General features: G+C 31.8%; 1 protein-coding gene across 1 annotated transcript; it reads right to left on the bottom strand.

Annotated features, from left to right (window-relative positions):
- Window positions 1-1,538: 1,538 nt before the first annotated feature.
- Window positions 1,539-9,480, bottom strand: LOC11430305 (probable leucine-rich repeat receptor-like protein kinase At1g35710). Its single transcript, XM_024770360.1, has 5 exons — window positions 9,183-9,480; window positions 8,648-8,853; window positions 1,863-1,937; window positions 1,691-1,789; window positions 1,539-1,607 (listed from the first exon to the last, which is right to left on the bottom strand). Exons 1-5 carry the CDS (start codon window positions 9,478-9,480, stop codon window positions 1,539-1,541), a joined length of 747 nt encoding a protein of 248 aa, XP_024626128.1.
- Between the last annotated feature and the right edge of the window lie 13,330 nt (window positions 9,481-22,810).

Below are 22,810 nucleotides of genomic sequence, written 5' to 3'. Positions count from 1 at the left end.
AATCAGTTTATGTTACAAAAAATCAATTGAACTGCCTAGGGCATCATTGAATTTAATACATCCTTTTAATAATGAAATTGCTAAGTAGAAGTTAATAACAATCCTCGTGGATACAAATTATTTATTACTTCGATTGACTCTAGTACACTTGCCAAATATCTATCATATATATCCAAATCTCTATTCTTTTAATGATGATGTTTATAAATGGATTTATGCAAATGACGTTAAAATAATTTTTACAAAGTGAAGGTGGTTAATATAATCTTTTTCTTTATTAAAAAAAAAATTATGATTTGGTAAAAACGATTATGTTGGATTTTGTTTAAAATAATTACTTCTGACTGTCACTAAAGTTTGCTATTTTCTATATGTTTTTTTTTTCTTCTATTTTCTTGTATGTTGTAGAAGTGTTATTGTAGGCTGTAGAAGTGTTGTTGCTGCTGTAAAAAAATGTTGTGGTATATTTACAAATTTGTTTTGTGTATCTTGCGTGTTGCATGTGTATTCTTGTTGTTCAGTTGTTTGATTGTTTTATGGTAGTGGCTTTGTGGTGCATTTTATTTAAAAGATATTGTTGGTTGTAGTTAAATGTTACTTTGGAAAATCCAGAAGTCCTAGTTTAACTGGCAAAATGTCGAAATTGTTAGGCCGGATGTCATGATCGGGGTTCGAACCCCGGTACCTCCACTTGTGTGTGTGAGTTTATAATGGCTTTGCCATTTCGTCTATCTACCCATAAAAAAAAAATGTTACTTTGGAAACCCTCAAAGTTAAGACCAGATTGGAAAAATCTTCTAACTCAAATATATTATAGGATTTAGATGATTTGTCACAGGTATTCAAGAGATGGTGATCAAATTGATAGAGTACCCCATTCAACATCACTAAAAACGTAAATTATGAATATGTGAACAAACTCATAACATCCAAGTTGATAACATATAATGGCAAAAAGCCTACACATAATATGATAAAATTAAAGTGACCGAAATATTTATGGATTTTCTGAGTTGACGCTTAAATCATTGATTGAATATTCAATCTTTAGGAACCAAATGAACACTGTAGTAAGACGAAAAAATCAATCAACGCCGCACAAGACAACAAATAACACAGCGTCGCACTTAAACGATGAAATCACGAAGAAAAACCAAGATCTATGTGAAAATCACTTATTTATATTGAAACAAAGAGAAAAAGATAAAGAGATGTGATTTCAAGTTAAAAATTGACACAAAACCGTTTCTAAGAAACCGGAAGAAAGGACTTATTTTAGACTTATTGTTTTTGAGCAATTAGTTTAATCAATAATCATTTCCGACACAATCTTCACAAAATGATAAATGATTTCTTTTTTAAGGAACAAAAGGATAAATACATGATTAAACCCCACTTAAACGAATGTTTATCAAATCTTGCACATTACAAACATAAAAATTGTATCTAAAAACAATAGATAATCTCCATATTGGAACCATATATCTTTGCACAAAATTGCAACATTATTAATCTTGATAAGATCATCACCATGACCTTCAAGAACTAAACCAATTATTAAGCTCATCGATAAGATCATCACCATTGCCTTCAAAAAGTAAACCAACCTGAAGAAGTAAAATCATAATTATAATGAGGATCACACAAGAGAAAAGAAAAATAAAAGGCATAAACAATAAAGCATATTTACCTCTCGAATGACAACGTCAAAACTCTTTTCTCCATGTAAATAGCTACTCACTATGTTTATAAACGATGGAAACACATGAGGAGCATTTAGAAATCGATCCTGCAGGGAAAATATCTATTAGACTCATCAAAACTTAAAATTTTGGTTGATTAATTCAACATTGAAAACTTACCTTCAACTTGTGCATATATTCGGAAACATATGCATGATCTATCACTGGCCTGTCAGCATATATTCTTTTCATCTTCTGTTTTTTCAAGTCAATAAAAAATTTAGACCATCAGAGAAATCATTAAGAAAATATTCAACAAAAGCCTTGACTTAATAAAGTTTTTATAAAAAAACAAAAATGAAGTAAAAAATAACAACGCAAAGAAAGAATTTGAACCATATAATGTTAAAGATTAACTTGAAAGAATTATGAATCAAGAAAAACTAAAAGGAGTATGATTAAAAAAAAAGGAGTAAAAATTTGCATACTTCAATGTAAACCAATGTGATGATAAATTTGAAGGAATTGAAATTAAAATTTAAAGAATGATTGTATGTAAAGTCCCAAAACTACTAAATTCCAAAGAATCGTATAGAAGATGAAAAGGGAAGGAAAAAAAAACTAGTACGAAAAAATAAATTTCTATCTATCACAGGTTTTATCAACCTTTATGATTCTTCAATAATCAAAAGGAACAAAATATTGGTTAGATGGAGCTTAGTTTGAGATTCAGAATGAAAGAGATAAAGAATAAATAAGTGAGAAGGAGAATTCACCATAAATGTTCTTCTAGTAATTCAAACATAATCTGATTATGATATTTTATTTAGTCAATTAATTAATAATTTAGTCAAAAAAAATAATCTAGTCAAAAAACAAATAAGGTACATAAAATAATGTGACTGTTTTTTTCTTTGACTCATAAATTAATGAGTTAAAATTGTTAAAACATGTAAGATTTTTTATCAATACAATGTTTACGAGCCTCAATAAATATAATATAGGATCATATCTTTAAAATTGGTTGGCTACCTCAACTAGTTTGAAATAATGGGTTAAGAGTTAGAGGTTTAAATTCAAACGAAGGAGGAAAAAATCTAACTTAACAACTAATTAATAATATTTGTCATTGAAAAAAAAAAAACTTTTTGAAAGAAAAAAATCTTAAGAACCTATTAAATCGTTATTTTATTTGTCTAATTAAAATTACTCGCTCTGCCCTAGATATAAGATGTAACACCCCGTTTCCCAAAATTACTTAAATAGTAATAATACAAAATAATCAGAGTAATCATAACGAGCATGCTACATTTCTTCATTTTAAAAATTGCTAAATAGAGGATATATAAAATCTATTTAATCAAACGTCGTTTATAAAATTATCATTAAACTCGCGGCGGATTATTTTCATCATCATTCAGTCTACAATAATTATTCTTGGCATAAAGGCCATTTCAACATAAAAGTCAACCACCAAATAACTACATCAGTTAAAATTCAAAATCGATACATAGGAAAGAATTCAAATAATAAAACCCCATCCCATGTATCAGAGCCCTAGACTTTGTGAGCCACCACCTACTACTCAGGATCACCTGCAAGTTACCCATAGGAAGGGCAACATTTTCAAGCAGAAGGGGTGAGATTCTCCAACAATAATAATAATATATAATAACATAATGAATCTAACACCCTATCATCATAATCATCCAACAATCATAATACAACATTTATTATCAACTTCATTATTCAACAACAATGTCAACAGTAACAATGACTCATGCGACTACTCGACTTCACTTCTAAGACTCATGCAAGACATGACAACTCTTCTAAGACTCCTCAACAAATGCAATTATGCATGTGGTACCATATCAGAGCCGAAGCTCTCATCGTTATAGAATGGTTAAAGCATTCTTTTATCAGGACATGAGTCCTCATCGTTAACATCGTTTTGAACAACATCGTGTTCCATCGTTTTGAACGACAAAGCGTTCCAGAACCGAAGTTCTCATCGTTTTTATGCTTATGCAACTGACTCCACTTGTGTATATCTGCATACAACTCAACAACAAATGCATATGTACTCATACGACTCAGCACCTTTTCAATGCAACATGTTCATCCAATTGATTCAAGCATTCCAACATTCAAATTCATAAAAATTAACCAACTAATTATCATCATGATTTTAAGTAGGACTTTAAGTCTATACAAAGGTTATACAAACTGTAAGGAACATCTAGAAATACTCAAAAGGATCCCTTAGTGTGTGAAGCAAGGTTCAGAAAAAGCTAACTAGCACTCAGTTCGCTTAAGCGACGGCTAGCTCGCTTAAGCGACCAACTTACAGTAGGTCTGGGTTCAGTTCGCTTACGGGTCGCTCACGGTTCGCTTGAGCGAACTTTGAACAGAATCAAAAATGGTTTTTCGCTCACAAGGTCGCTTACCATTCGCTTAAGCGAATTCTTGGCAGAGTCAAACTTAATTTTCGCTTACCAGTTCGCTCACTGTTCGCTTAGGCGAACGGGTAAAATCTGATTTCTGGGCAGCTACATGAATGTTCGCTTAAGCGACGGCTGGCTCGCTTAAGCGACCACTCATCTGGGCAGGGTACAGTTACGATTTTCAGACTTCTCATCACTCCAAAAACCCAATTTTAATCCCCAATTCACCCAAAACGTTTTCCAGAAATGTTTACAAGTCCTATATACAACCAGTTATCAAAAGAACCAGCAATTCAGCATCAACAACAACAATTCATTCAAATCAAACATTCATTCAGAACTTTCAAAACTTCATCTATTATATTCTACCTTCATCCAATTATAATCAACATCAACAATACAGAGTAGGAAATCATATTAATCATCAAATACAACATTATAAACCTAAATCTTACACATTTTCTTCAAAATTGCCATTAACCCTAATTTCCCAATTTTACCATAAAACAGTTAAATTGCTTAATTTTCAGAAATCATATATTATCATTATTGAAGATGATCCCACCCTTACCTTAGAATTGCAAGATAAAGTGCAGCAAACCAATTTCTAAGCTCTTCTCTCTTGGTCTTCTCCTTTTCCTAGCTTTTTCTTCTCCCACTTGTTTTCACGTTAAAACAGTTTCTCACTTTTTCTTTCCTTTTCATTCCTAAAGTGTAACTCCTCCTATTACATTAAACCTCCCCTAAATTCTATTAATTTCTAATTAATCCCTAACCTCCTAAATAACTCTATTATTCATTTTATTCTATTTATATTAAATTAAATCATAAAAATAAAATAACACATCAAATAAGTCACACATAATTTCATAAAATGCATAAAAGACTCTAAATAACTCTAAAAATAAATAAATAACGACTAGGGCGTTACATAAGACCCCCTCCAAACTTTAGAAATACTATGAAAAGTGGTTTTAGCATTAAATTTGTAAAAAAATATACATTACTTTTACATAATTACCCCTATGTTTAATTATACAATATAAGGCAATATGGGTATTACCTATAATAATAATACAGATTACTCCCTCTATCCCTTTTTACAAGCATTCCTGACATTTTCATATATATTAAGAAAAGTGGTTAGTGATTATATTGTTTCCCTTTTATTGGCAAATCCTTCCATCTACCCACTTGTGATCCTTGATAAAAGTTGAGAAACCTTCAAAGAAAATAATTATAAGATGCGGGGGTGATGGGTTCAGATTCTAACACAAAGTCTGTGTGCAATAGATTAGTAACAAGCAATTTATACTGGTTTCTTCCACAACATAAAGTCTGTGTTGCAATAGATTAGTAACAAGCAATTTATACTGATTTCTTCCACAACATAAGAGTAGTCCAATCCCCTTGCACTTTCAAGAGATTTCACTATAATCTCACTAAATTACAATTGCTCAAAGAGTCTTCCAATTTCCCAAGCACACTTGCAAGAGACTTCTAAATAGCTAAAATCTATTAGTCGTAAAATATTTGATCAAATAGTCGTAAAATTATAATTAGTGACACCATTAGTAATATTATTTTCCCATTCTCTATTTTTTTTGAATATATGAAGATGTTAATTTAATTCATTTTTTTAAATATTATTTTCTAATACGATGTCCAAAATTGTGTTTACTAATAACAACAACGATATTTTTTCTCCTAAAAAAAATTACAACAATGATATTTTTTATTTTATTAAACGTGTGTAATAAAGTTACCAATTATACATGTTAAAAAAATACTTTTGATAAATAACGTATCGAAAAATAATTTTGATAAATAATGTATTAAAAAATAATTTTGATAAATAAATGTCAAAAACTCTCATACATGTTAAATTATCAAATATGAAAATAATGTATTGAAAATTGCGCCAATTTATTTGTAAAAACTTTAATTACCACCTTTTTTTAATAAGTACTTACCATTTAAGAAAACTAAAACACGTACTGTTATGACACATGTTAGGATGTCGACCATCATTTTATGTGGGTTCAATTTTCAAAGTTCAGACCTACAATGATTTAAACCAATAAAAGAGTATATAATAATACAAACATCTAATTTTTTTTATGTTTATACATCCGTCTATATTGTTACTCATATATTAATACGAGAATTATTTTTTTTTGTAATTTATACACGTGTGTATATTTTTACTCATATAAGCGAACCTGCTTTTATTAATTTATACATGTGTTTATATTTTAATGTGTATATTAATACGGGGACCGATTTTTTTTTTTAATTTACACATGTTTGTATTTTTATTCATATAGTAATACATAGATTTTTTTTATAATTTCTATGCAATTGCGACTTGCTTCCAAAAAAGAGCGCAACACACTCACCCATCCGTATGCTCGGGTATCCTGCTAGAGCATTTGACATCTCTTGTAACCTATACAGAAAGAGATGTTCTTAGGACAATTAGTAATGATATAATTTTAGTTCATTTTCAGCAAATGAAAAATATATTATTTTCTTTATAATTTTGGTTGCTACAAAAAAAAAAATTGTGAAGAATTACTACAACATTTTTTAATATAACTTCTTATTAAATTTAATATTATTTAATTATTTGGAAAGAAAAAAAAATAATTGCCCCACTAGTATTGAAAGTCCAGATCTCCCATGCCGCATTGGCTACTCAAACAATATTGTTTCCAATAGAAAGTGAACACTGTGACTTTATTGTGGAGTAAGGTAAATATTTGTATAAGAGAACGTATGTTAATGTAGAAGGGGGTTTGAAAATCGGGGTGGTGTGTAGCCAAAGTATTTAATTATTCAGCTAAGACTACCAAAATGTCAGAGTTGTTTTTTAAGGCTCTAGATCTTGTGGATCCTTATCTCGGAGTGGTTGAATTGAATTGTTCTTGTTGGGTGTCACACCATTTAGATTTAATAATAGAAGAAATTATGGAGAGATTTTATTGAAAAAATAGTGGGGTTGACAGTCAATAGGTAAACTTTCGTTGTTTTAGTTTTCACTTGTGTCGTGGTGGCGCCGTGTTTTCCATAGCCGATGATAAGTTTACCCGCGCGTCGCATGGGCAGCACACTAGTTATTTACAAAATATACAAAGCATACAACCATTTATTGTATTTGTCAATTTGGATATATATTAAGACTGATGACAAAATTTCCCTATTTCACAGTTGAATCCAAAACATTCAAGTTTTATCTTACAAAAGCAAGTTTCTGAATTCTGAAAAGAAAAAAAAAAAATCCTTAAATGAGCTTAGGATTTAAAACAGATTACAAAAAGAAATCAAAATGAGCAAAGTTCTAACAGAGAAACACCTACGAAATAAAGATCTGTTAATCGAATCTAAGCCCTCTCATCTATTTTGCAATCAAGTTGAATATCCTTTGCATAATAGTAACTCTCTTAGCGTCAATGCCGCAGAAGTTAAGAACTTTAAAAGCCTTGATAATGACAAACTCTCGAATAGACGATTAAGATTAATTATGAGTGTATTTTATCAGTTAAGAAAACAGTCGAGATAATCTTGCTGGCTGCTGTTTGCCAAGACATGGTTTTACCATCAAACCTCTGTAGATTGCAGCTGTACCATACAATATTAATCACGTTAAGGATTTCAGAAAAAATCACATTAAGGATTTCAGCAAAAATCACATCTCTATATTGAGAGGACCAACCTCTATTACAAAGTCCGAAGGCAGAAAAAATTGATAATGATAGCAGCGAACTGAGCGAATTTCACAAGCATCCAATTCAAGTAAACACCTTACTATCACTGGCCATCTGAAGGCTCCAGCACAATCCTATCAATTCATCTGTCAAAACATCACAACATTGTCCTAACTAAACTAAATGAGTGCATCTTTTTTTGTTGCTTATTAATTGGTGCATGCCAAGTTTCTTGCTAAATTTTTTTTTTTGAAGAGGAGTTTCTTGCTAAATTGATTAAGCAAATCTGATATCGTCTAAATGTACCAAACATGCTGCTTTCAAATTTGATTTATTCTGGAGACAATACTTTATAAAACATTATGAGAAAAAAATTGATGCATTCTACCAATTTGTATAAAAATTGACGCAGTAACCCTTAAATTTTGATTCAAGTACATACATACATTTCAGATACCTTTAACAACAACGTTGACAATTTTCTTTATTTTTTAGAATACAATTGGGGAAGGTAGAAACTTTATAGTTGTCCCTAATATAATTTGAATTTCATCCCTTAAAGTTACAAGGTCAACAAACTCTTACTATTAAGTTGGCATTTTATGAATAACAGTGTCTTCATTGAATTATATTACACTCAAATTACATGAAATAATGTTTGGAGTTCTTGACTCGTGTGTTGATGCGCTGAAAATTCACTCAAAGGAATGCTTAATGGTATAATCTGAGTGGAAAAACTTTGTGACACACATTTCATTGTTGGTCGAGAGGACAGGCTTAGGTTTAAACATGCAAATGCTACGACAGCAACCTGAATAATGTGAAGTGAAACCATCTCATTATTTGGACGTTGGAGACGTTTGTCTAGTACTTCACGTAGTTTGATGTCTTGAGTTGATGTTAATTGAAGTGATGACAATATTTCCTCAGGATGTCTTCCCAATAAAATTTCAAGTGCCATTACCCCAAAACTATATACATCACACTTTTCACTTACAACCATAGTATAGGCGAGCTCTGCATTGACCAAATCACATCGAGCAAGTTGAAGGATTGTAAAGAAAATTAAAATAGTTGAAAATTAGTAGAATGTCCCTTCTCTTCTTTCACATATATCATAAAAAATAATCAGTGGATTTATATACTTAACAATTAAAAAAGAGAATTTATTTTTAAAGAGACCATATATTTAGGGGGGAATTAGGAGTAGAATTTTATGACGTTAGTGTTAAAAACTATTGAACATGTATGTTATTTGTGTGGATTATGAATAGTTTGTTATGTCTCTTAAAGATCTGGAATAAAATAAAGAGAACGATAAAAAGTTAATGCAATAAATAATTTACCAGGAGCTATATATCCAATAGTTCCAGCAACTATTGTTCGATTGGATGAATCACATTGAAGGAGTCGAGCTATACCAAAGTCAGAAACACTAGGCTGCCATTCCGAGTTTAGAAAGATATTGCTAGTAGATACATCTCTATGCACTATTGGAAAGGTGAAATCATGATGAAGATATGATAGAGCAGATGCAACTCCTTTAACAATGTTAATCCTTTTTCTCCAATGTGGAATGGGACCCTTCAAACAATTATTGGAAATGTCCAAATAAGAGATATCACAAAGAGATTGGGGTACCATTCCAGAGAGATTATTATATATTGCTTAAATTAAGGTTGTAAAAATTTCCAAACTGAGAGGGAATTTTGCCACTAATGAGGTTGTCACTGAGGTCAAGTTTCATAATAATCTGTCAATGGAAACCAACCGGAAGGAAGTGTACCATTGAGAAAATTGTTAGAGATGTCAATGTATTGTAATTGTGTGAGATTTGTAAGGGAAATAGGCAAGTTTCTACCGAGACGGTTATGAGATAGATCTCATTTTTTTAGATATATTCAAGAACCCTAACTCAAGAGGAATGAAACCTTGAATGTAGTTGTTAGAGATGTATAAGAACTTTAGTTGTGTGAGATTTCCTAGTGAAGAAGGAATAGAACCTTGAATATTGTTAAAAGAGATATCAACGTACTCTAATCTTTTAAGATTTCCTAGTGAAGAAGGTAACTCACCTACAAGAGAATTGCTATTCAAATCGACATATGCGAGCTTTGAGAGAAGACCAATTTCTTTTGGGATACTCCCTCGTAGACCAATTCCAATGACAGCAAGTCTTTCTAAATTGTGGAAAAGAGACAGGTTGAGTTTTCCAAATTGAATCACCCATGTCCTTGTTGCAAAATATATATATATATATATTTTTTTTTTTTAAAACTCGGTATCCGATCCAAGAATCGACTAATCCGAGGGGATCAATCCCACCGCCCACTTGCGGGGGCCCCGTTTAAAGCCAGAGCAAGCTCTATATGGACTTAGCCCACCGAAATTGCAAAATATATATTGATTTCTTTTATGCTTCCAGCCTCATTGCAAGATATACTAGACCAACTACAACGATTGGAGATATTGAAGTGTGCATCAGATGTATTCCACAATCCACTATTGACTACTGCATTTGCTTCCATTTGAAGTTGAGATGTCACTATGGCAAATTGAGTCCCCATGAACAAACCCAAGTAAGAAGAAAAATCTTGAATTGTATGGTTAAAGATCAAATTTGGGATATCATCCTAACGATCAACTCATAATCTTTCAGCTTTCACTTCCAATTTCTTCCACTTGATAAAGTAATTATGAAGAGCTGTTGTTTAACTTGTGTTGAATGACCAACTTGTGTGTTTAATAACAATAAAAAGAGAGTGGAATGCAACCAACTTTTTATATGTTAACCCATTTATCATGTAAACACTTAGAAAAAAAATAAAAAATCTTGTAAATACTTTGTCTCATTGTTTGCGCTATGTAGATAATGTTGTATTTCTAAGTTGATATTACTCCATCCGTTTCAAAATGTATGTCTAAGTCAACCACTTCACATATGCCAATGCACAATTTTGACCGTTAATATCTTTAATTATTCAAGATAAAAAATTATAAAAATTTAGTATTTTGAAAATATTTGTCGGGACAAATCAAACAATATCTTACGTGTTAATATTTGTATTTATACATTAGTTAAAAAGTATTGTCAAAGTAAGTCAAGTGAATGCACATTGCAAAAATTGGACATATATTTTGAGACGGATGAAGTATAATTTAAAAGTTATTAAATGTTGTTCATTATTTGTTGTTGATTTAATCAAGTGATATTTACTTAGTCAAAGTCTTATTTATCAAATTTATTTTATAATTATTTTTGTAATTGTTGATGCTTGACGGTATGGTCAAAGGCTTAAATCTCATTCCCTATTATTATGCCTCATGTTCCTTAATATAAGGAACAACTCACCACAACTCTCTCATGGATATATCCTTCCTTTATTTTGAAAATCAAAGGTCACATAACTTACCACAATACATAGTAATCGCCGGTATAGAAAAAATACATGCACATAGTACGCCCTTTATATACTCTCTCACTTCATGTTTCTTTGTACATAATTATTTTCTCTGCTCGTAAAATTATTGAGTTTCTGGATTAAATATCATGTTATCTTTGAGATAAATTTGAGTTGTTCTATCACCTCTGGGTATGATTCATACCGAGGAAGAACTCGTTGTATCATAGGAGGATATGCGCTTATGAGGCGTATAAAATCATCAAGGACAGTGACTATGTCACGCCTCAGATTACATAACAGTGTGTTGTTTTACAGGTTTCCTCTAATTTGATTTGTAAAGACTTGATGGAGCCCTGTCGGCAACTAAATTTGATAAGTTTCTTATGCTTTATTTTACTTTATTATTAATCATGGGTGGAATCTAGGGTGAGGGGCCAATTAAATCCCTCACCGGTGGACCACTACTAAGACGCGTGAGATTAATCAAATCATACATATCATATCGTACACCGTCTACACTGGATCACATATATCTTCTTCTCTCACTTTTAAAATCATGGCTCTATAGGGTCAGGTTATTTCCACAACCATTGTCGAGGGATTAAAATTTGATCTGAGCTTATATAACTAATGATTTAGTTCAGTTAAAATTAAAATGAGAGTTTATATAATCTCCACACTGTATGGTACTATTACCTTAACCTATACCTCTCCAATGGTAGTGATTCAATTCAATGGAGGAAATTTGAAATTTCTAATTCTAAAATCTCCAATAACTATTGTCGAACGAATGTTGAGACGTTGTACTGGTTTTCCAACCAAGTAGTCACAGTTGAGTGAGAGGGTCAAAGTTCAACTACAACCAACATAAATCCTCATATCTTCACCTACATAATAATAAATGTTAACTGCTCTTGCTAGGGCAACTGCAATTGCTGCCAACATAACTCCTAATACTCACCAATTAAATTCTTTCTCGTAAACTTTACAAGAGCCCTCAAGAAATTGCACTATTGAAGCACCTTGCAGTAAAATCTGAAAAGTTTCTTCCATTGAATCACAACATGTACGTGAGAAGGAGGGTAGATGTGGGCTCCGTGATACAGTGTGAGAATTGTATATGCTCTCATTTTTATTCTTAGCAGATCTAGATCATTAATTAAATTTAACGGTCTTATTTTTTTGGTCCACCGGTGAGGGATTTGATTGATCCCTCATCCTAGAATCCACCTTAATCATGTTTATTTGTTATGATATTTCTCTTTAATTTTTTATATGTGATAATTTCACATCTAATTTATTCAACAGAGAAATGATATTTGTACAGTCATTTTATGATAAACTTTGCTACAATTTTCTCTATCATACTTACGTTATGTTTTATATCTCGATGAAAACATGCCTCGCCGGAATCCTCTCTATCTGGGTTGTAACTGTTTTGTTTCGGTGACCTAACCAATCTTCGGTGAAGCACCGATGATGATTTTTCTCTAATTTTGTGTGTTCTGCTTAGCCCCTCTCGCCGATTTCTCCCTCTTGATCTGGATATGCTAGCTTCTAAGGGCGGTGCTGCTTCGTCTCTCCTCTTTGGTGAAGTTCCCTTTAACGGTGATGCTTTGGGTTCTGTGATTTCCTTAGCTGCAGCTTGCTTCTTCTTCGTCTCCTACTAATGGCTCCTCCGATTTGGCCGTGGAATTTTCTTGATCCGCCGGAGACTGTGGCGACGGCGGAATTTGGGAAAAAAATTTCTCAGGCGGTGTCTGCTTCATCAAAATCGCAAGTAAAACCTATTCCTCCTAGAACTATTATTGGTGACTTTGTTAGAAGCAAACCATCACAGGAAGATTATGAGGCCAGAATTAGGGACTGTAATGCCAACCTTCATGGAAGAATCACTCTGCAAAAAAACGATGCACCCTTAATCACTCAAACTGCAAAACCTTTGGCCATACTTGAGCAGCTGGTTTGTTACTCCACTTGGAAGAGGTTGTTTTGAGTTTCAATTTCACTCACTAGAGGATATGAGAAAGATTCTAGCACAAGGGGTTATCAATCTCAAACCTGGCATCTTAAGATTTTTTTGTTGATCGCAACATTTTAACCACCACTCTCAGATACAAACTCACACCCAAGTTTGGGTTAGGTGGATGCACTTGCCTCAAGAATATTGGAGGAAACAAACACTTTTTGAAATTTCTTCTGGTGTGGGAACTCCCCTTATCATTGATGATGCTATTAAATCCAGGTTGTCTGGTATCTATGCTAGAATTTTGGTGGATATTGATATGTCTGGTAAATTGTTTGACTTTATTATTGTGGAAAGAGAGGGATATGTATTCCTGATAGAGGTTCAATATGAAAGGTAGCCACCTTCCTGCACTCATTGTAAGTTCCTAGGCCATTCCATCCAACAATGTAAGAAAATTGGTTCCAAGCAGGATCAGAAAGATAGGGAATTTGGTAAACAGAAGCAGCAGTTGAAACATCCTCAGATTGCCAAGAAGCAAATTGGTAACTCGACCTCTAAATAACATATGCACCTCCTTCAGTAATGGAGAAAATTGTCCATAATATGTACATAGGGGAAAAATATGTACATAGAGAAGGAAGGTACCACTGAATCTCTAAACCAAATTGTTGATAATTTGTCTGATATCATTCCTGATAGCCTTGTTATCCATATCCCTAAGGATGAAATTCTTATCACTACTAAGAGTCAAGATTCCTTGGCTGATCAAGATCTTGTGGTCAACTACCCTTTTAAAGTGCTTTGTAGTTATGAAGATAAGTCAGAAGGTGAGGCTTTAATTTACCTAAGGAACCGGGTGCTCCAGATGTTTATGTTGGAAGTTTTCATGATGCCATAAACTCTCCCATAGCTACCCTTGATGAGACTATTTATGTGGTGTCCCCCATCATGCCAGAGAAAACTGCTTCTGTTGAAGCCAGACCCTCTGAGCAGATGGGTGGATTCATTGAGACTCAACTAAAGTTGAATGATGGGAGGCTGTCATTCCCCCCATCATTCCTTCAGACTCATCTCTGCAGGATGAAAACACTGTGAGGCTGTCATTTCCCAGTGTTATCCATGCATCCTCTGGTAAAGTTATGGATCCAATTCTTACAGCTTTGGTGACTTCTGTTTCTATCGAGGGTGGCCAATTCAGTACTGCTAAAAAATCTGAAAATGTATTTCTGACCTTAAATCAGCCTACCTCTGATGCAGCCATAGATTAAAGTGTTAAAGTTTTGAAAATGATTTGGGAGATTATGAGTATGATTCTGAAGATCCTACTTCTGATGATATCAAAACTGTGGACCATGGTCCTAGAAAATATTGCAAGGACCCTTAAGATACGGAGAAACCTCTTAAAACTAAAGGAAGGAAGAAGAAATAAAAGAAAAAAAATCCAATCTAGCACCCAATGTTTCTGCTAAGAGCATCAGAACTCGCTCCAAAACAGGTTCTTCTATCAGCCCTGAGTTATAAAGGTGTTATACTGGAATATTAGAGGCATGGGGAATTCAGCTTCGCAAATGCATCTTCTAAAGCTTGTAAATACTCATCACCCAGATTTTCTCTTTGTTGTTAAACCAATGGTGCCGTTTGAGACTATCCCTTCTTGGTTCTGGTACAAGCTCCGCCTAACTGCTCACATTGTGAATTCTATAGACAGTCATCAGCCTAACCTTTGGGGAATTGGCAGTCTAAGCTTGAAGTGACCATTTTACTCTCTATTGATCAATGCATTGCTATTTCTTGTAAATATGACAATTCTATTTTTTTTTCCTTGCTGTTGTTTATGCTAACACTTATCCTAGCAAATAGTACAAGGAACCTACTAGAATTATACCTAGATTCAAGTTTTTCAAGGCTTGGACAACTAGTGATATTTGTGAAGCATTTGTGGCCAATGTCTGGAGCACTGATCTCATTAGAACTTTATGCAAGGTGTTCAACAAAAATTGAAAACTCTTAAACCTCTCATCAAAAGTTGGAATAAGCAGGTGTTTAGGGATGCCCACCAACAAGTCACTCTTTCTTATGAAAATCTTGAGGCTATCTAACTTAGTATTGATCGATTGGGCCATAATCCTCAAAGAGCTAAAGAGGAGGTTGCTTGCCTTGCCAAATACAATGAAGCACTTCAGATGGAATGTAATTTCTGGAGAGGGAGAGAGAGGGAGAGACAGAGACAGAGACAGAGAGAGAAGGATAGAAATGCAAGATTCATAGATGGAGACAGAAATAAAGCTTTCTTTCATAGACCTACTAAAATTAGGGAAAAGCAGAACATGATCTGCCTTCTGAAAGATGGGGTCTACAACACAACTTCTGACATAGAATCTATTGCTCTTAATTATTTTTCCCAAATATTTGCTACTTCTCATATGTATACTACTAATGATCTGCCTAATCATCTCATTCCTGTTCCGGTCACTTAAGTTGACAATCTCTTGCTCAATGTTTTTCCTCTTGCGGAGGAGATCAAACATGCAGTTTTTTTATCATAGCAATTCTTTTTTTAAAATTTCAACAATGTTTTGTAATTTAGAATATTTCTGATCTTTATGTTCACTTCAGTTGATTATCATTGAAACATCAAGTTAAAAATATTTTGCGATTTTCTCCAAAAAAATCGACCTTCAAATTTATCAACAAGTACGAAAAGAAGTAAACAACATTTAAACTCAAAATCTTATTTAAGCGATAACATGTAAAATGCACTACTATTTTAGCTCAATTTACACATGCTTTGACCTTTATTTTATAGTTTTTTTGCAATGTAATGCTGATATTGTGTGTCTTATTTCAAGTATATGTCAATTAAAAGTCCTTGTACGTCAAAATGATGAAAAACGGTGAAGAAAGGAAGAAAGCTCCAAAGTCACCAGAAAGTCCACAAACCAGAAAAACGGTGAATCTTATTCGGTTTCAATTAAGTTGATCTGTTGTTGTTGTGTTTGGATCGTTGTTGTTATTTTACATCCTTATTGCTGCGTTGTTGTTCTGTGTTATTTCATATTGTTGTTGCACTGTTGTTGTTGTGGCCTTTTTTCCTTTTTATTAAGAGTATTCATCCTTAACAGATTCACGTTTTTTTTATTCTCTTTTAATTCTCTAATTCAAAGAGGATGAATAGCAGTTCAGTTATTATAATTACCATGTCTCATAAGATTTTCAAAGTCCGCAATAAAATGATTATAGTACCAAGGATGCTTTTTTTTTGGTGACATACCAAAGATGCTTTGTTAAGTTGTATAATTTATAAATTTTACAGGAATTATTTTTAAGTCTGAAAATTATAATTTTAACAATGACTTTTCAGTGAAAAACTGGAATAACGTGATACCGGTTTCATCTCGAAAGAGTGGAAATTTTATCTTCTATGGAAAATTCAGAAGTTAATTTTAAAATACTGCGACAACATTTTTTTTTTCAATTAACTTAGAAATTATTGATTTTAAAAAAACACTATCTTAAACTTGTACCCGAGCACGCGAAAGCAGGCGTCTGTGAGTTTAAAATACGGTTTCGGCTACGCGAAAGCAAATGGAACCTTTCAATTAAATTTTTACTAAAAATAACTTTTCACTCAAAAATTGATTGTTTTTCAACCATAATTTTGAAGTTGTAATGCATACCCGCGAAAGCGGTCGAATAGATTACAAAGTTGAAATTCTTGTCGTACACGTGAAAGCGGAGAGGCCTCTATAATTATATCCTTTTACGCGTAAAAATATTTTGCAGTTATAATAATAAAATATAACTTAACAAGTATACATGGTCCACACGAATTATATTCTGGTATGTCGTCATTAAAGTAATTAAAAACAAGTTAATTTCCTAATTTTGCAATCAAACTAATTAGCACCGCCTTAGATAAACAATGTGACATCTTTTATACTTGCAGGATTCAACAACTTTTATACTAAAACCGATATTTTCGTGCACTTGCAGACCTATCATTAAGCAATTAAAAAACTCTTGCGGAAAAAATGAGAAAGAATGTATAGAGTTTGACAAATTATACACTTATTTGTTGTTTGAGTTTGAATCATGTTGTCTGAGTTTGAGAAAGCTTGGAAAAGTCGTCTAAAGCACAAATGAAGGTTACCAGTTGGGTTCCTGTATGTAACAAAGATTGTTCGAATCATAAATCTCGAGTTTGACCGATTGGGAGTTACGTTCCAAGAAGGGTATTTTTGGCTTTTGAGGGATTTGTGAGAAATTACAAGGGCCTATTGAGTAAACTTCTTTTATTTATGAAGCTCATTTGTCATGGGCCAAGCCCATCGTATGGAACCCTAAAGTCCAGTTTATAGTTCATTCTATATAAACGAGTGGTCGCCGCATTTCATCTCTCCAAGGGTTACCGATTTCTCTTCTCTTGTGTTTTAGATCTTTATTTCCATTGTTTCTTCTTCGTATATATTTTCTTTTTCCTTTCAAATTTTCGGTATATTTATCTTTTATTAGTCTTCCCAAGTCTCAATGTCTAGTGAGTTCGGAATTTGATAGCTTTCATGATATGAACTTGAACAAATCAACAAAGTGTTCAACTTTGGATCAAATCAATCAGATCTGTAAGTTAATCTTAGTTTTCATAACACTAGATGAAGATGACAATGACGGTGATGATGACAATGGTCTTATGATAATTTTCTCAGATCTAAAAAATCAAATCGATGAAGTACCAAAGGTATATCATCAATACAAAATTCTCTGATTTATTCTTATATTTATTATATAATTCAATATAGATATGATAGTTTTTCTTAGTATCAGATCATTTATGTTATAGTTTTTCATAGATATAGTTTTCTTGTTTATTAAGATATAGTTTTTCATTTTTCTTGACAAATTAAGATATGGTTTTTCATAGATCAACACTATTTTATTTATTTGAAGAGTTTGATTTTATCTTTTTGCAAGATCTTCTCGGACATAGGTCATTGACAAGCCTAACATTTCAAAGACTCCACAAGGTTTCAAGAGAACCTTGGTGCTTAGAAATGATTATTCTAAGTTGGACTCTTACTACATCACACCTACAGGTGAAAAACTGAGAGCCCGCAATGAGCCCAGTGGTGTATCTGCTTCAGATTTTGATTTTTCATCCCAAAAGATTATGCAAGACACCATCCCATAATTTATTGAGCAGCAGAAGGATTCTGCAAACAAAAAAGTTAAGATAGCTAAAGATGAAGTTTGAGAAATGTTATCACAAGGTTGTTGCATGCATGTTGTTGTGGTTGTTGATGCTAATAATATATTATTTATAGATATTGCGTTAGGGAACACTAATTCAGTGGTATTGAAACAAATTTAATTTAAGTTTCAGTAGTTCATTGTAACCTAAATAGATATTTGCAAACTCTTTATGTTGACTGATCAGAACACCCAAAATATATTTTGTATTCTTCTATGCACCTCAATCAATTTGCCTCAAAAAAGACCTAAACTATTTATTCATATTTATTTGAGTAGTTTGATTTTATCTTTCTGCTACCGATGATTATTATAATTTTATTTTGGCTTAAATATGCAAACCGTCTCTGTAATTTGGGCTCATTTTGATTTTCGTCCCTGTAAAAAAAAAAAATTTTAATTACATCCCTGTAAAAAAAATTTTGTTTTAAAAATGTCCCTAGCCCCACTTCGCTGGTGATATGGCAACGTTTTGGGCCACGTGGCAGTTGCTGACTAGGCAACTTATGCCACGTGGCGCTGACGTGGCAGTCCACATAATTAAAAAATTAAAATTATTTTTAAAGTTTTAAAAATTATTTTTTTAATTAAAAAATATTAAAAATATAAAAAAAACATTTTAAAAAATCTGAAAAACATAAAAAATATTAAAATTATTTTTATCATATAATTTTCAAAAAGAATTATTTTTTTTTTAAATTATAAAATCTGAAATTTCTGCAAAAAAATGAAATGATTTTTTTAATTTTTGTAAAATATGAAGAAAAAAATATAATTTTAAAATTAAACTCGAAAATTTAATTTTAACAGTTTTTTTTCAATTTTTTTATTAATTTTTGAATTTATTTTCATATTTTTTTAATTTAAAAAAATAATTTTAATTTTTTAATTATGTGGACTGCCACGTCAGCGCCACGTGGCAGAAGTTGCACAGTCAGCAACTGCCACGTGGCAAAATCCATGCCACATCACCAGCGAAGTGGGGCCAGGGACATTTTAAAACAAAATTGTTTTTACAGGGATGTAATTAAATTTATTTTTTTTTACAGGAACAAAAATCAAAATGAGCCGAAATTACAAGGACAGTTTGCATATTTAAGCCTTTTATTTTTTAATTTGACCTATCGATTTAACCAAAAAAATACGCATTCTAACGAATTGATCATTTTCTCTCCTTCGAAAACATAGTTTATCTTCTTATATATTAAAGTTAACAAGTAAGCCCTAATTTTAACCTAAACCCTATTGCATAATTTTACTGTTTAAACCCTAATGTTCACACCTAATCTCCTATTTTCATGAGCAATCCTAATGCTCTCTCCTAATCTTCTTATATATTAAAGTTAACAACAAGTAAGCCCTAATTTTAACCTAAACCCTATTGCATAATTTTACTGTTTTAACCCTAATGTTCACACCTAATCTCCTATTTTCATGAACAATCTTCTTATATATTAAAGTTAACATGTAAGCCCTAATTTTAACCTAAACCCTATTGCATAATTTTACTGTTTTAACCCTAATGTTCACACCTAATCTCCTATTTTCATGAACAATCTTCTTATATATTAAAGTTAACATGTAAGCCCTAATTTTAACCTAAACCCTATTGCATAATTTTACTGTTTTAACCCTAATGTTCAGACCTAATCTCTTATTTTCATGAACAATCCTAATGCTCTCTCCTAATCTTCTAATATATTAAAGTTAACAAGTAAGCCCTAATTTTAACCTAAACCCTATTGCATAATTTTACTGTTTTAACCCTAATGTTCACACCTAATCTCCTATTTTCATGAACAATCCTATTGCTCTCACCTAATCTTCTTATATATTAAAGGTAACCCGTAAGCCCTAATTTTAACCTAAATCCTATTGCATAATTTTACCGTTTTAACCCTAATGCTCACACCTAATCTTATATTTTCATGAACAACCCTAATGCTCACACCTAATCTCATATTTTCATGAGCCCTAATTTTAACCTAAACCCTGTTGCATAATTTTACCGTTTTAACCCTAATGCTCACACCTAATCTTATATTTTCATGAACAACCCTAATGCTCACACCTAATCTCATATTTTCATGAGCCCTAATTTTAACCTAAACCCTGTTGCATAATTTTACCGTTTTAACCCTAATGCTCACACCTAATCTTATATTTTCATGAACAACCCTAATGCTCACACCTAATCTCATATTTTCATGAGCCCTAATTCTAACCTAAACCCTGTTGCATAATTTTACCGTTTTAACCCTAATGCTCACACCTAATCTTCTATTTTCATGAACAACGCTAATGCTCACACCTAATCTCCTATTTTTATGAACAAAGCAAATCGGCATCGCTTTATTTCCCCTATTTCTTCAAAACAAATCGCCCTATTGGAATAAAAGGGTTTTGAAAGATTATAGCAACATTTTTTTTTGTTAATATTACACTTTTCATCCAAATTAGAACTGAACTCTCTTTGTTAAATATTTACCACAAAATGCACCTGAATTTTGCAATCTATATAAACAGGTGGAAGAAACATTTCAACAAACAGTTAAAGGGTATCATTTACGGTAAAGGCCAAATATTCGATAAAAGGAAAATTATTTAAATAAAACATTTTACATGTTGAGGTTAAGAATGAACTATTTTTAGGTACATAATATAACATTAACATATAATTTTTACAAAAGAATGAAGTAACATTTTTTCATAAAAAAAAAAGAAAAATATGAAGTAACATATCAATAATATAATATTGACATATAATTTTAACAAAAGAATGAAGTAACACACGATTGATAAAAATTAATATTTTTTTGGTGAATAAGCGTGGTGTCTGAGGTTCGAATTCCAACATCTGCATATATTTGGGACCACATATTTCATTCTCTTTGATATGCATTGAGATTTGTTTTTGTCTACTATATCTACAATGTATATGACTCGTGCGGCAGCACGGGTGGAAAGTCTAGTTTTTTTTATTTTCAGCTTTGGATAATTTCGACGGACTACGATATAAACCAAATTTGTTGAAATTGGGCGCAACAAAAACCTTTTTATTCCAAAAAAAATGATTTCCATTCTTAACAAAGTGGTTGTGATCATGAAGGATAACCTCCACATTTTTTAAACAAACATCATCAACCTTCAATATAGAGTTCTTTTGATGGAATTCAGATGCTATAAGATGCAAAATTGAAAATTTCAACTTATAAGCAATAGGGACGAAAATGGGACGAGGTGTTTTGAGATAACAATTAACAACATGCAACCCTGGTTGATTTTTTCAATTGACAAATGAATAGAATGAAAGATATATAAAATCAAGTATGTGAAATGAGAACATAATTGTGTATCTTTTTTTTTTTTATCAAATGCAGCTGGGCGGAGTTATCTAAGTTTGACCCATTTATTTCTCATTGTTGATATGGCTTTTTTACAGTTTAAAAGCTACTTTAAAACAAAGTTAAAATAAAGAATTTTAAGAAAGAAGTTAAAGTTGTTTGGTTACTTGATCATTTTTAGTTTTACAGCTATTTTTAAGTTAAAAGTTGTTTGACAAAATATTGTACAAAACTTTGAATCTAATATTTGGTTTTTTTATTTTCAATTATACCCTATAACAAATTTTGTTATATGAATACTATATTTTTGGTGTCATTCAAAAAGATAAGAATTTAATTATATTATATTTGTTACATTGTTGGTGCCATTGAAAAAGATATGTATAGTGTTTTTTAATAAGAAAAAAATATGCATAGTTTGTTACAATATGTCTTGTCCAAAAGATATGCATAGTTTGTTAGTTTGTTACTAACAAGTAGTTTTTTTTTTTTTTTTGATGAAACTAACAAGTAGTTCTAACGTAGCATTCATCAACTTTTGTTAAAGCTGATTCCATTCAATTTTACGCATTCTAGAAAAAGTACTATTTTTAGTAAGTACTTAGTTGATATTGTCTTTGGCTTACCTTCTCCTTGAAAATGCAGAGAAGTAGAAGGAAAAAAAAAGTTGGGCCAAACGGTGCCTTGTTAGATGTTTATAATAAGTTAATTCTTTAAGTTTGTTTGTTATAAATTGATCATTTTAAGTTTTTTATTTTATTTTACAAATTGATCCTTTAACTCAGAATAATTTCACTGTTACTTATTTTTTTAGCCAACTTCGTTAAAAGGTGTCTATGAACCATTTAACATTGGGGTGGTAAGTCCAAAAGTGCTTATAACACCAAACATAATTACTTACACACGTTTTCTTCTTGTTGTTTGAAGTCGAGCCTAATTTTACAGAAAAATATTTCATCAACAACATTATAAATCAAGCAATCGATCAATTTTGTTTCAAATCAAAGCTGAAT

Source organism: Medicago truncatula, chromosome 7 (genome assembly GCF_003473485.1).
Source record: "Medicago truncatula cultivar Jemalong A17 chromosome 7, MtrunA17r5.0-ANR, whole genome shotgun sequence".
In the NCBI taxonomy this organism is placed as follows: Eukaryota; Viridiplantae; Streptophyta; class Magnoliopsida; order Fabales; family Fabaceae; genus Medicago; species Medicago truncatula.
The sequence above is the reverse complement of the archived record's forward strand: the minus strand, read 5'-3'. Positions and strand labels throughout refer to the sequence as shown.

Bases quoted from the DNA above. Each gene is read 5' to 3' on its own strand.
- LOC11430305 (XM_024770360.1), bottom strand. From the start codon at position 9,480: ATGGTACCCCAATCTCTTTGTGATATCTCTTATTTGGACATTTCCAAT. The intron at 8,854-9,182 runs GTAAATTATTTA...TGGTCAATGCAG, and splicing joins TATTGGATATATAGCTCCTG to AGCTCGCCTATACTATGGTT. The intron at 1,938-8,647 runs GTTGCTGTCGTA...TTGAAAAAACAG, and splicing joins TTTCACTTCACATTATTCAG to AAGATGAAAAGAATATATGC.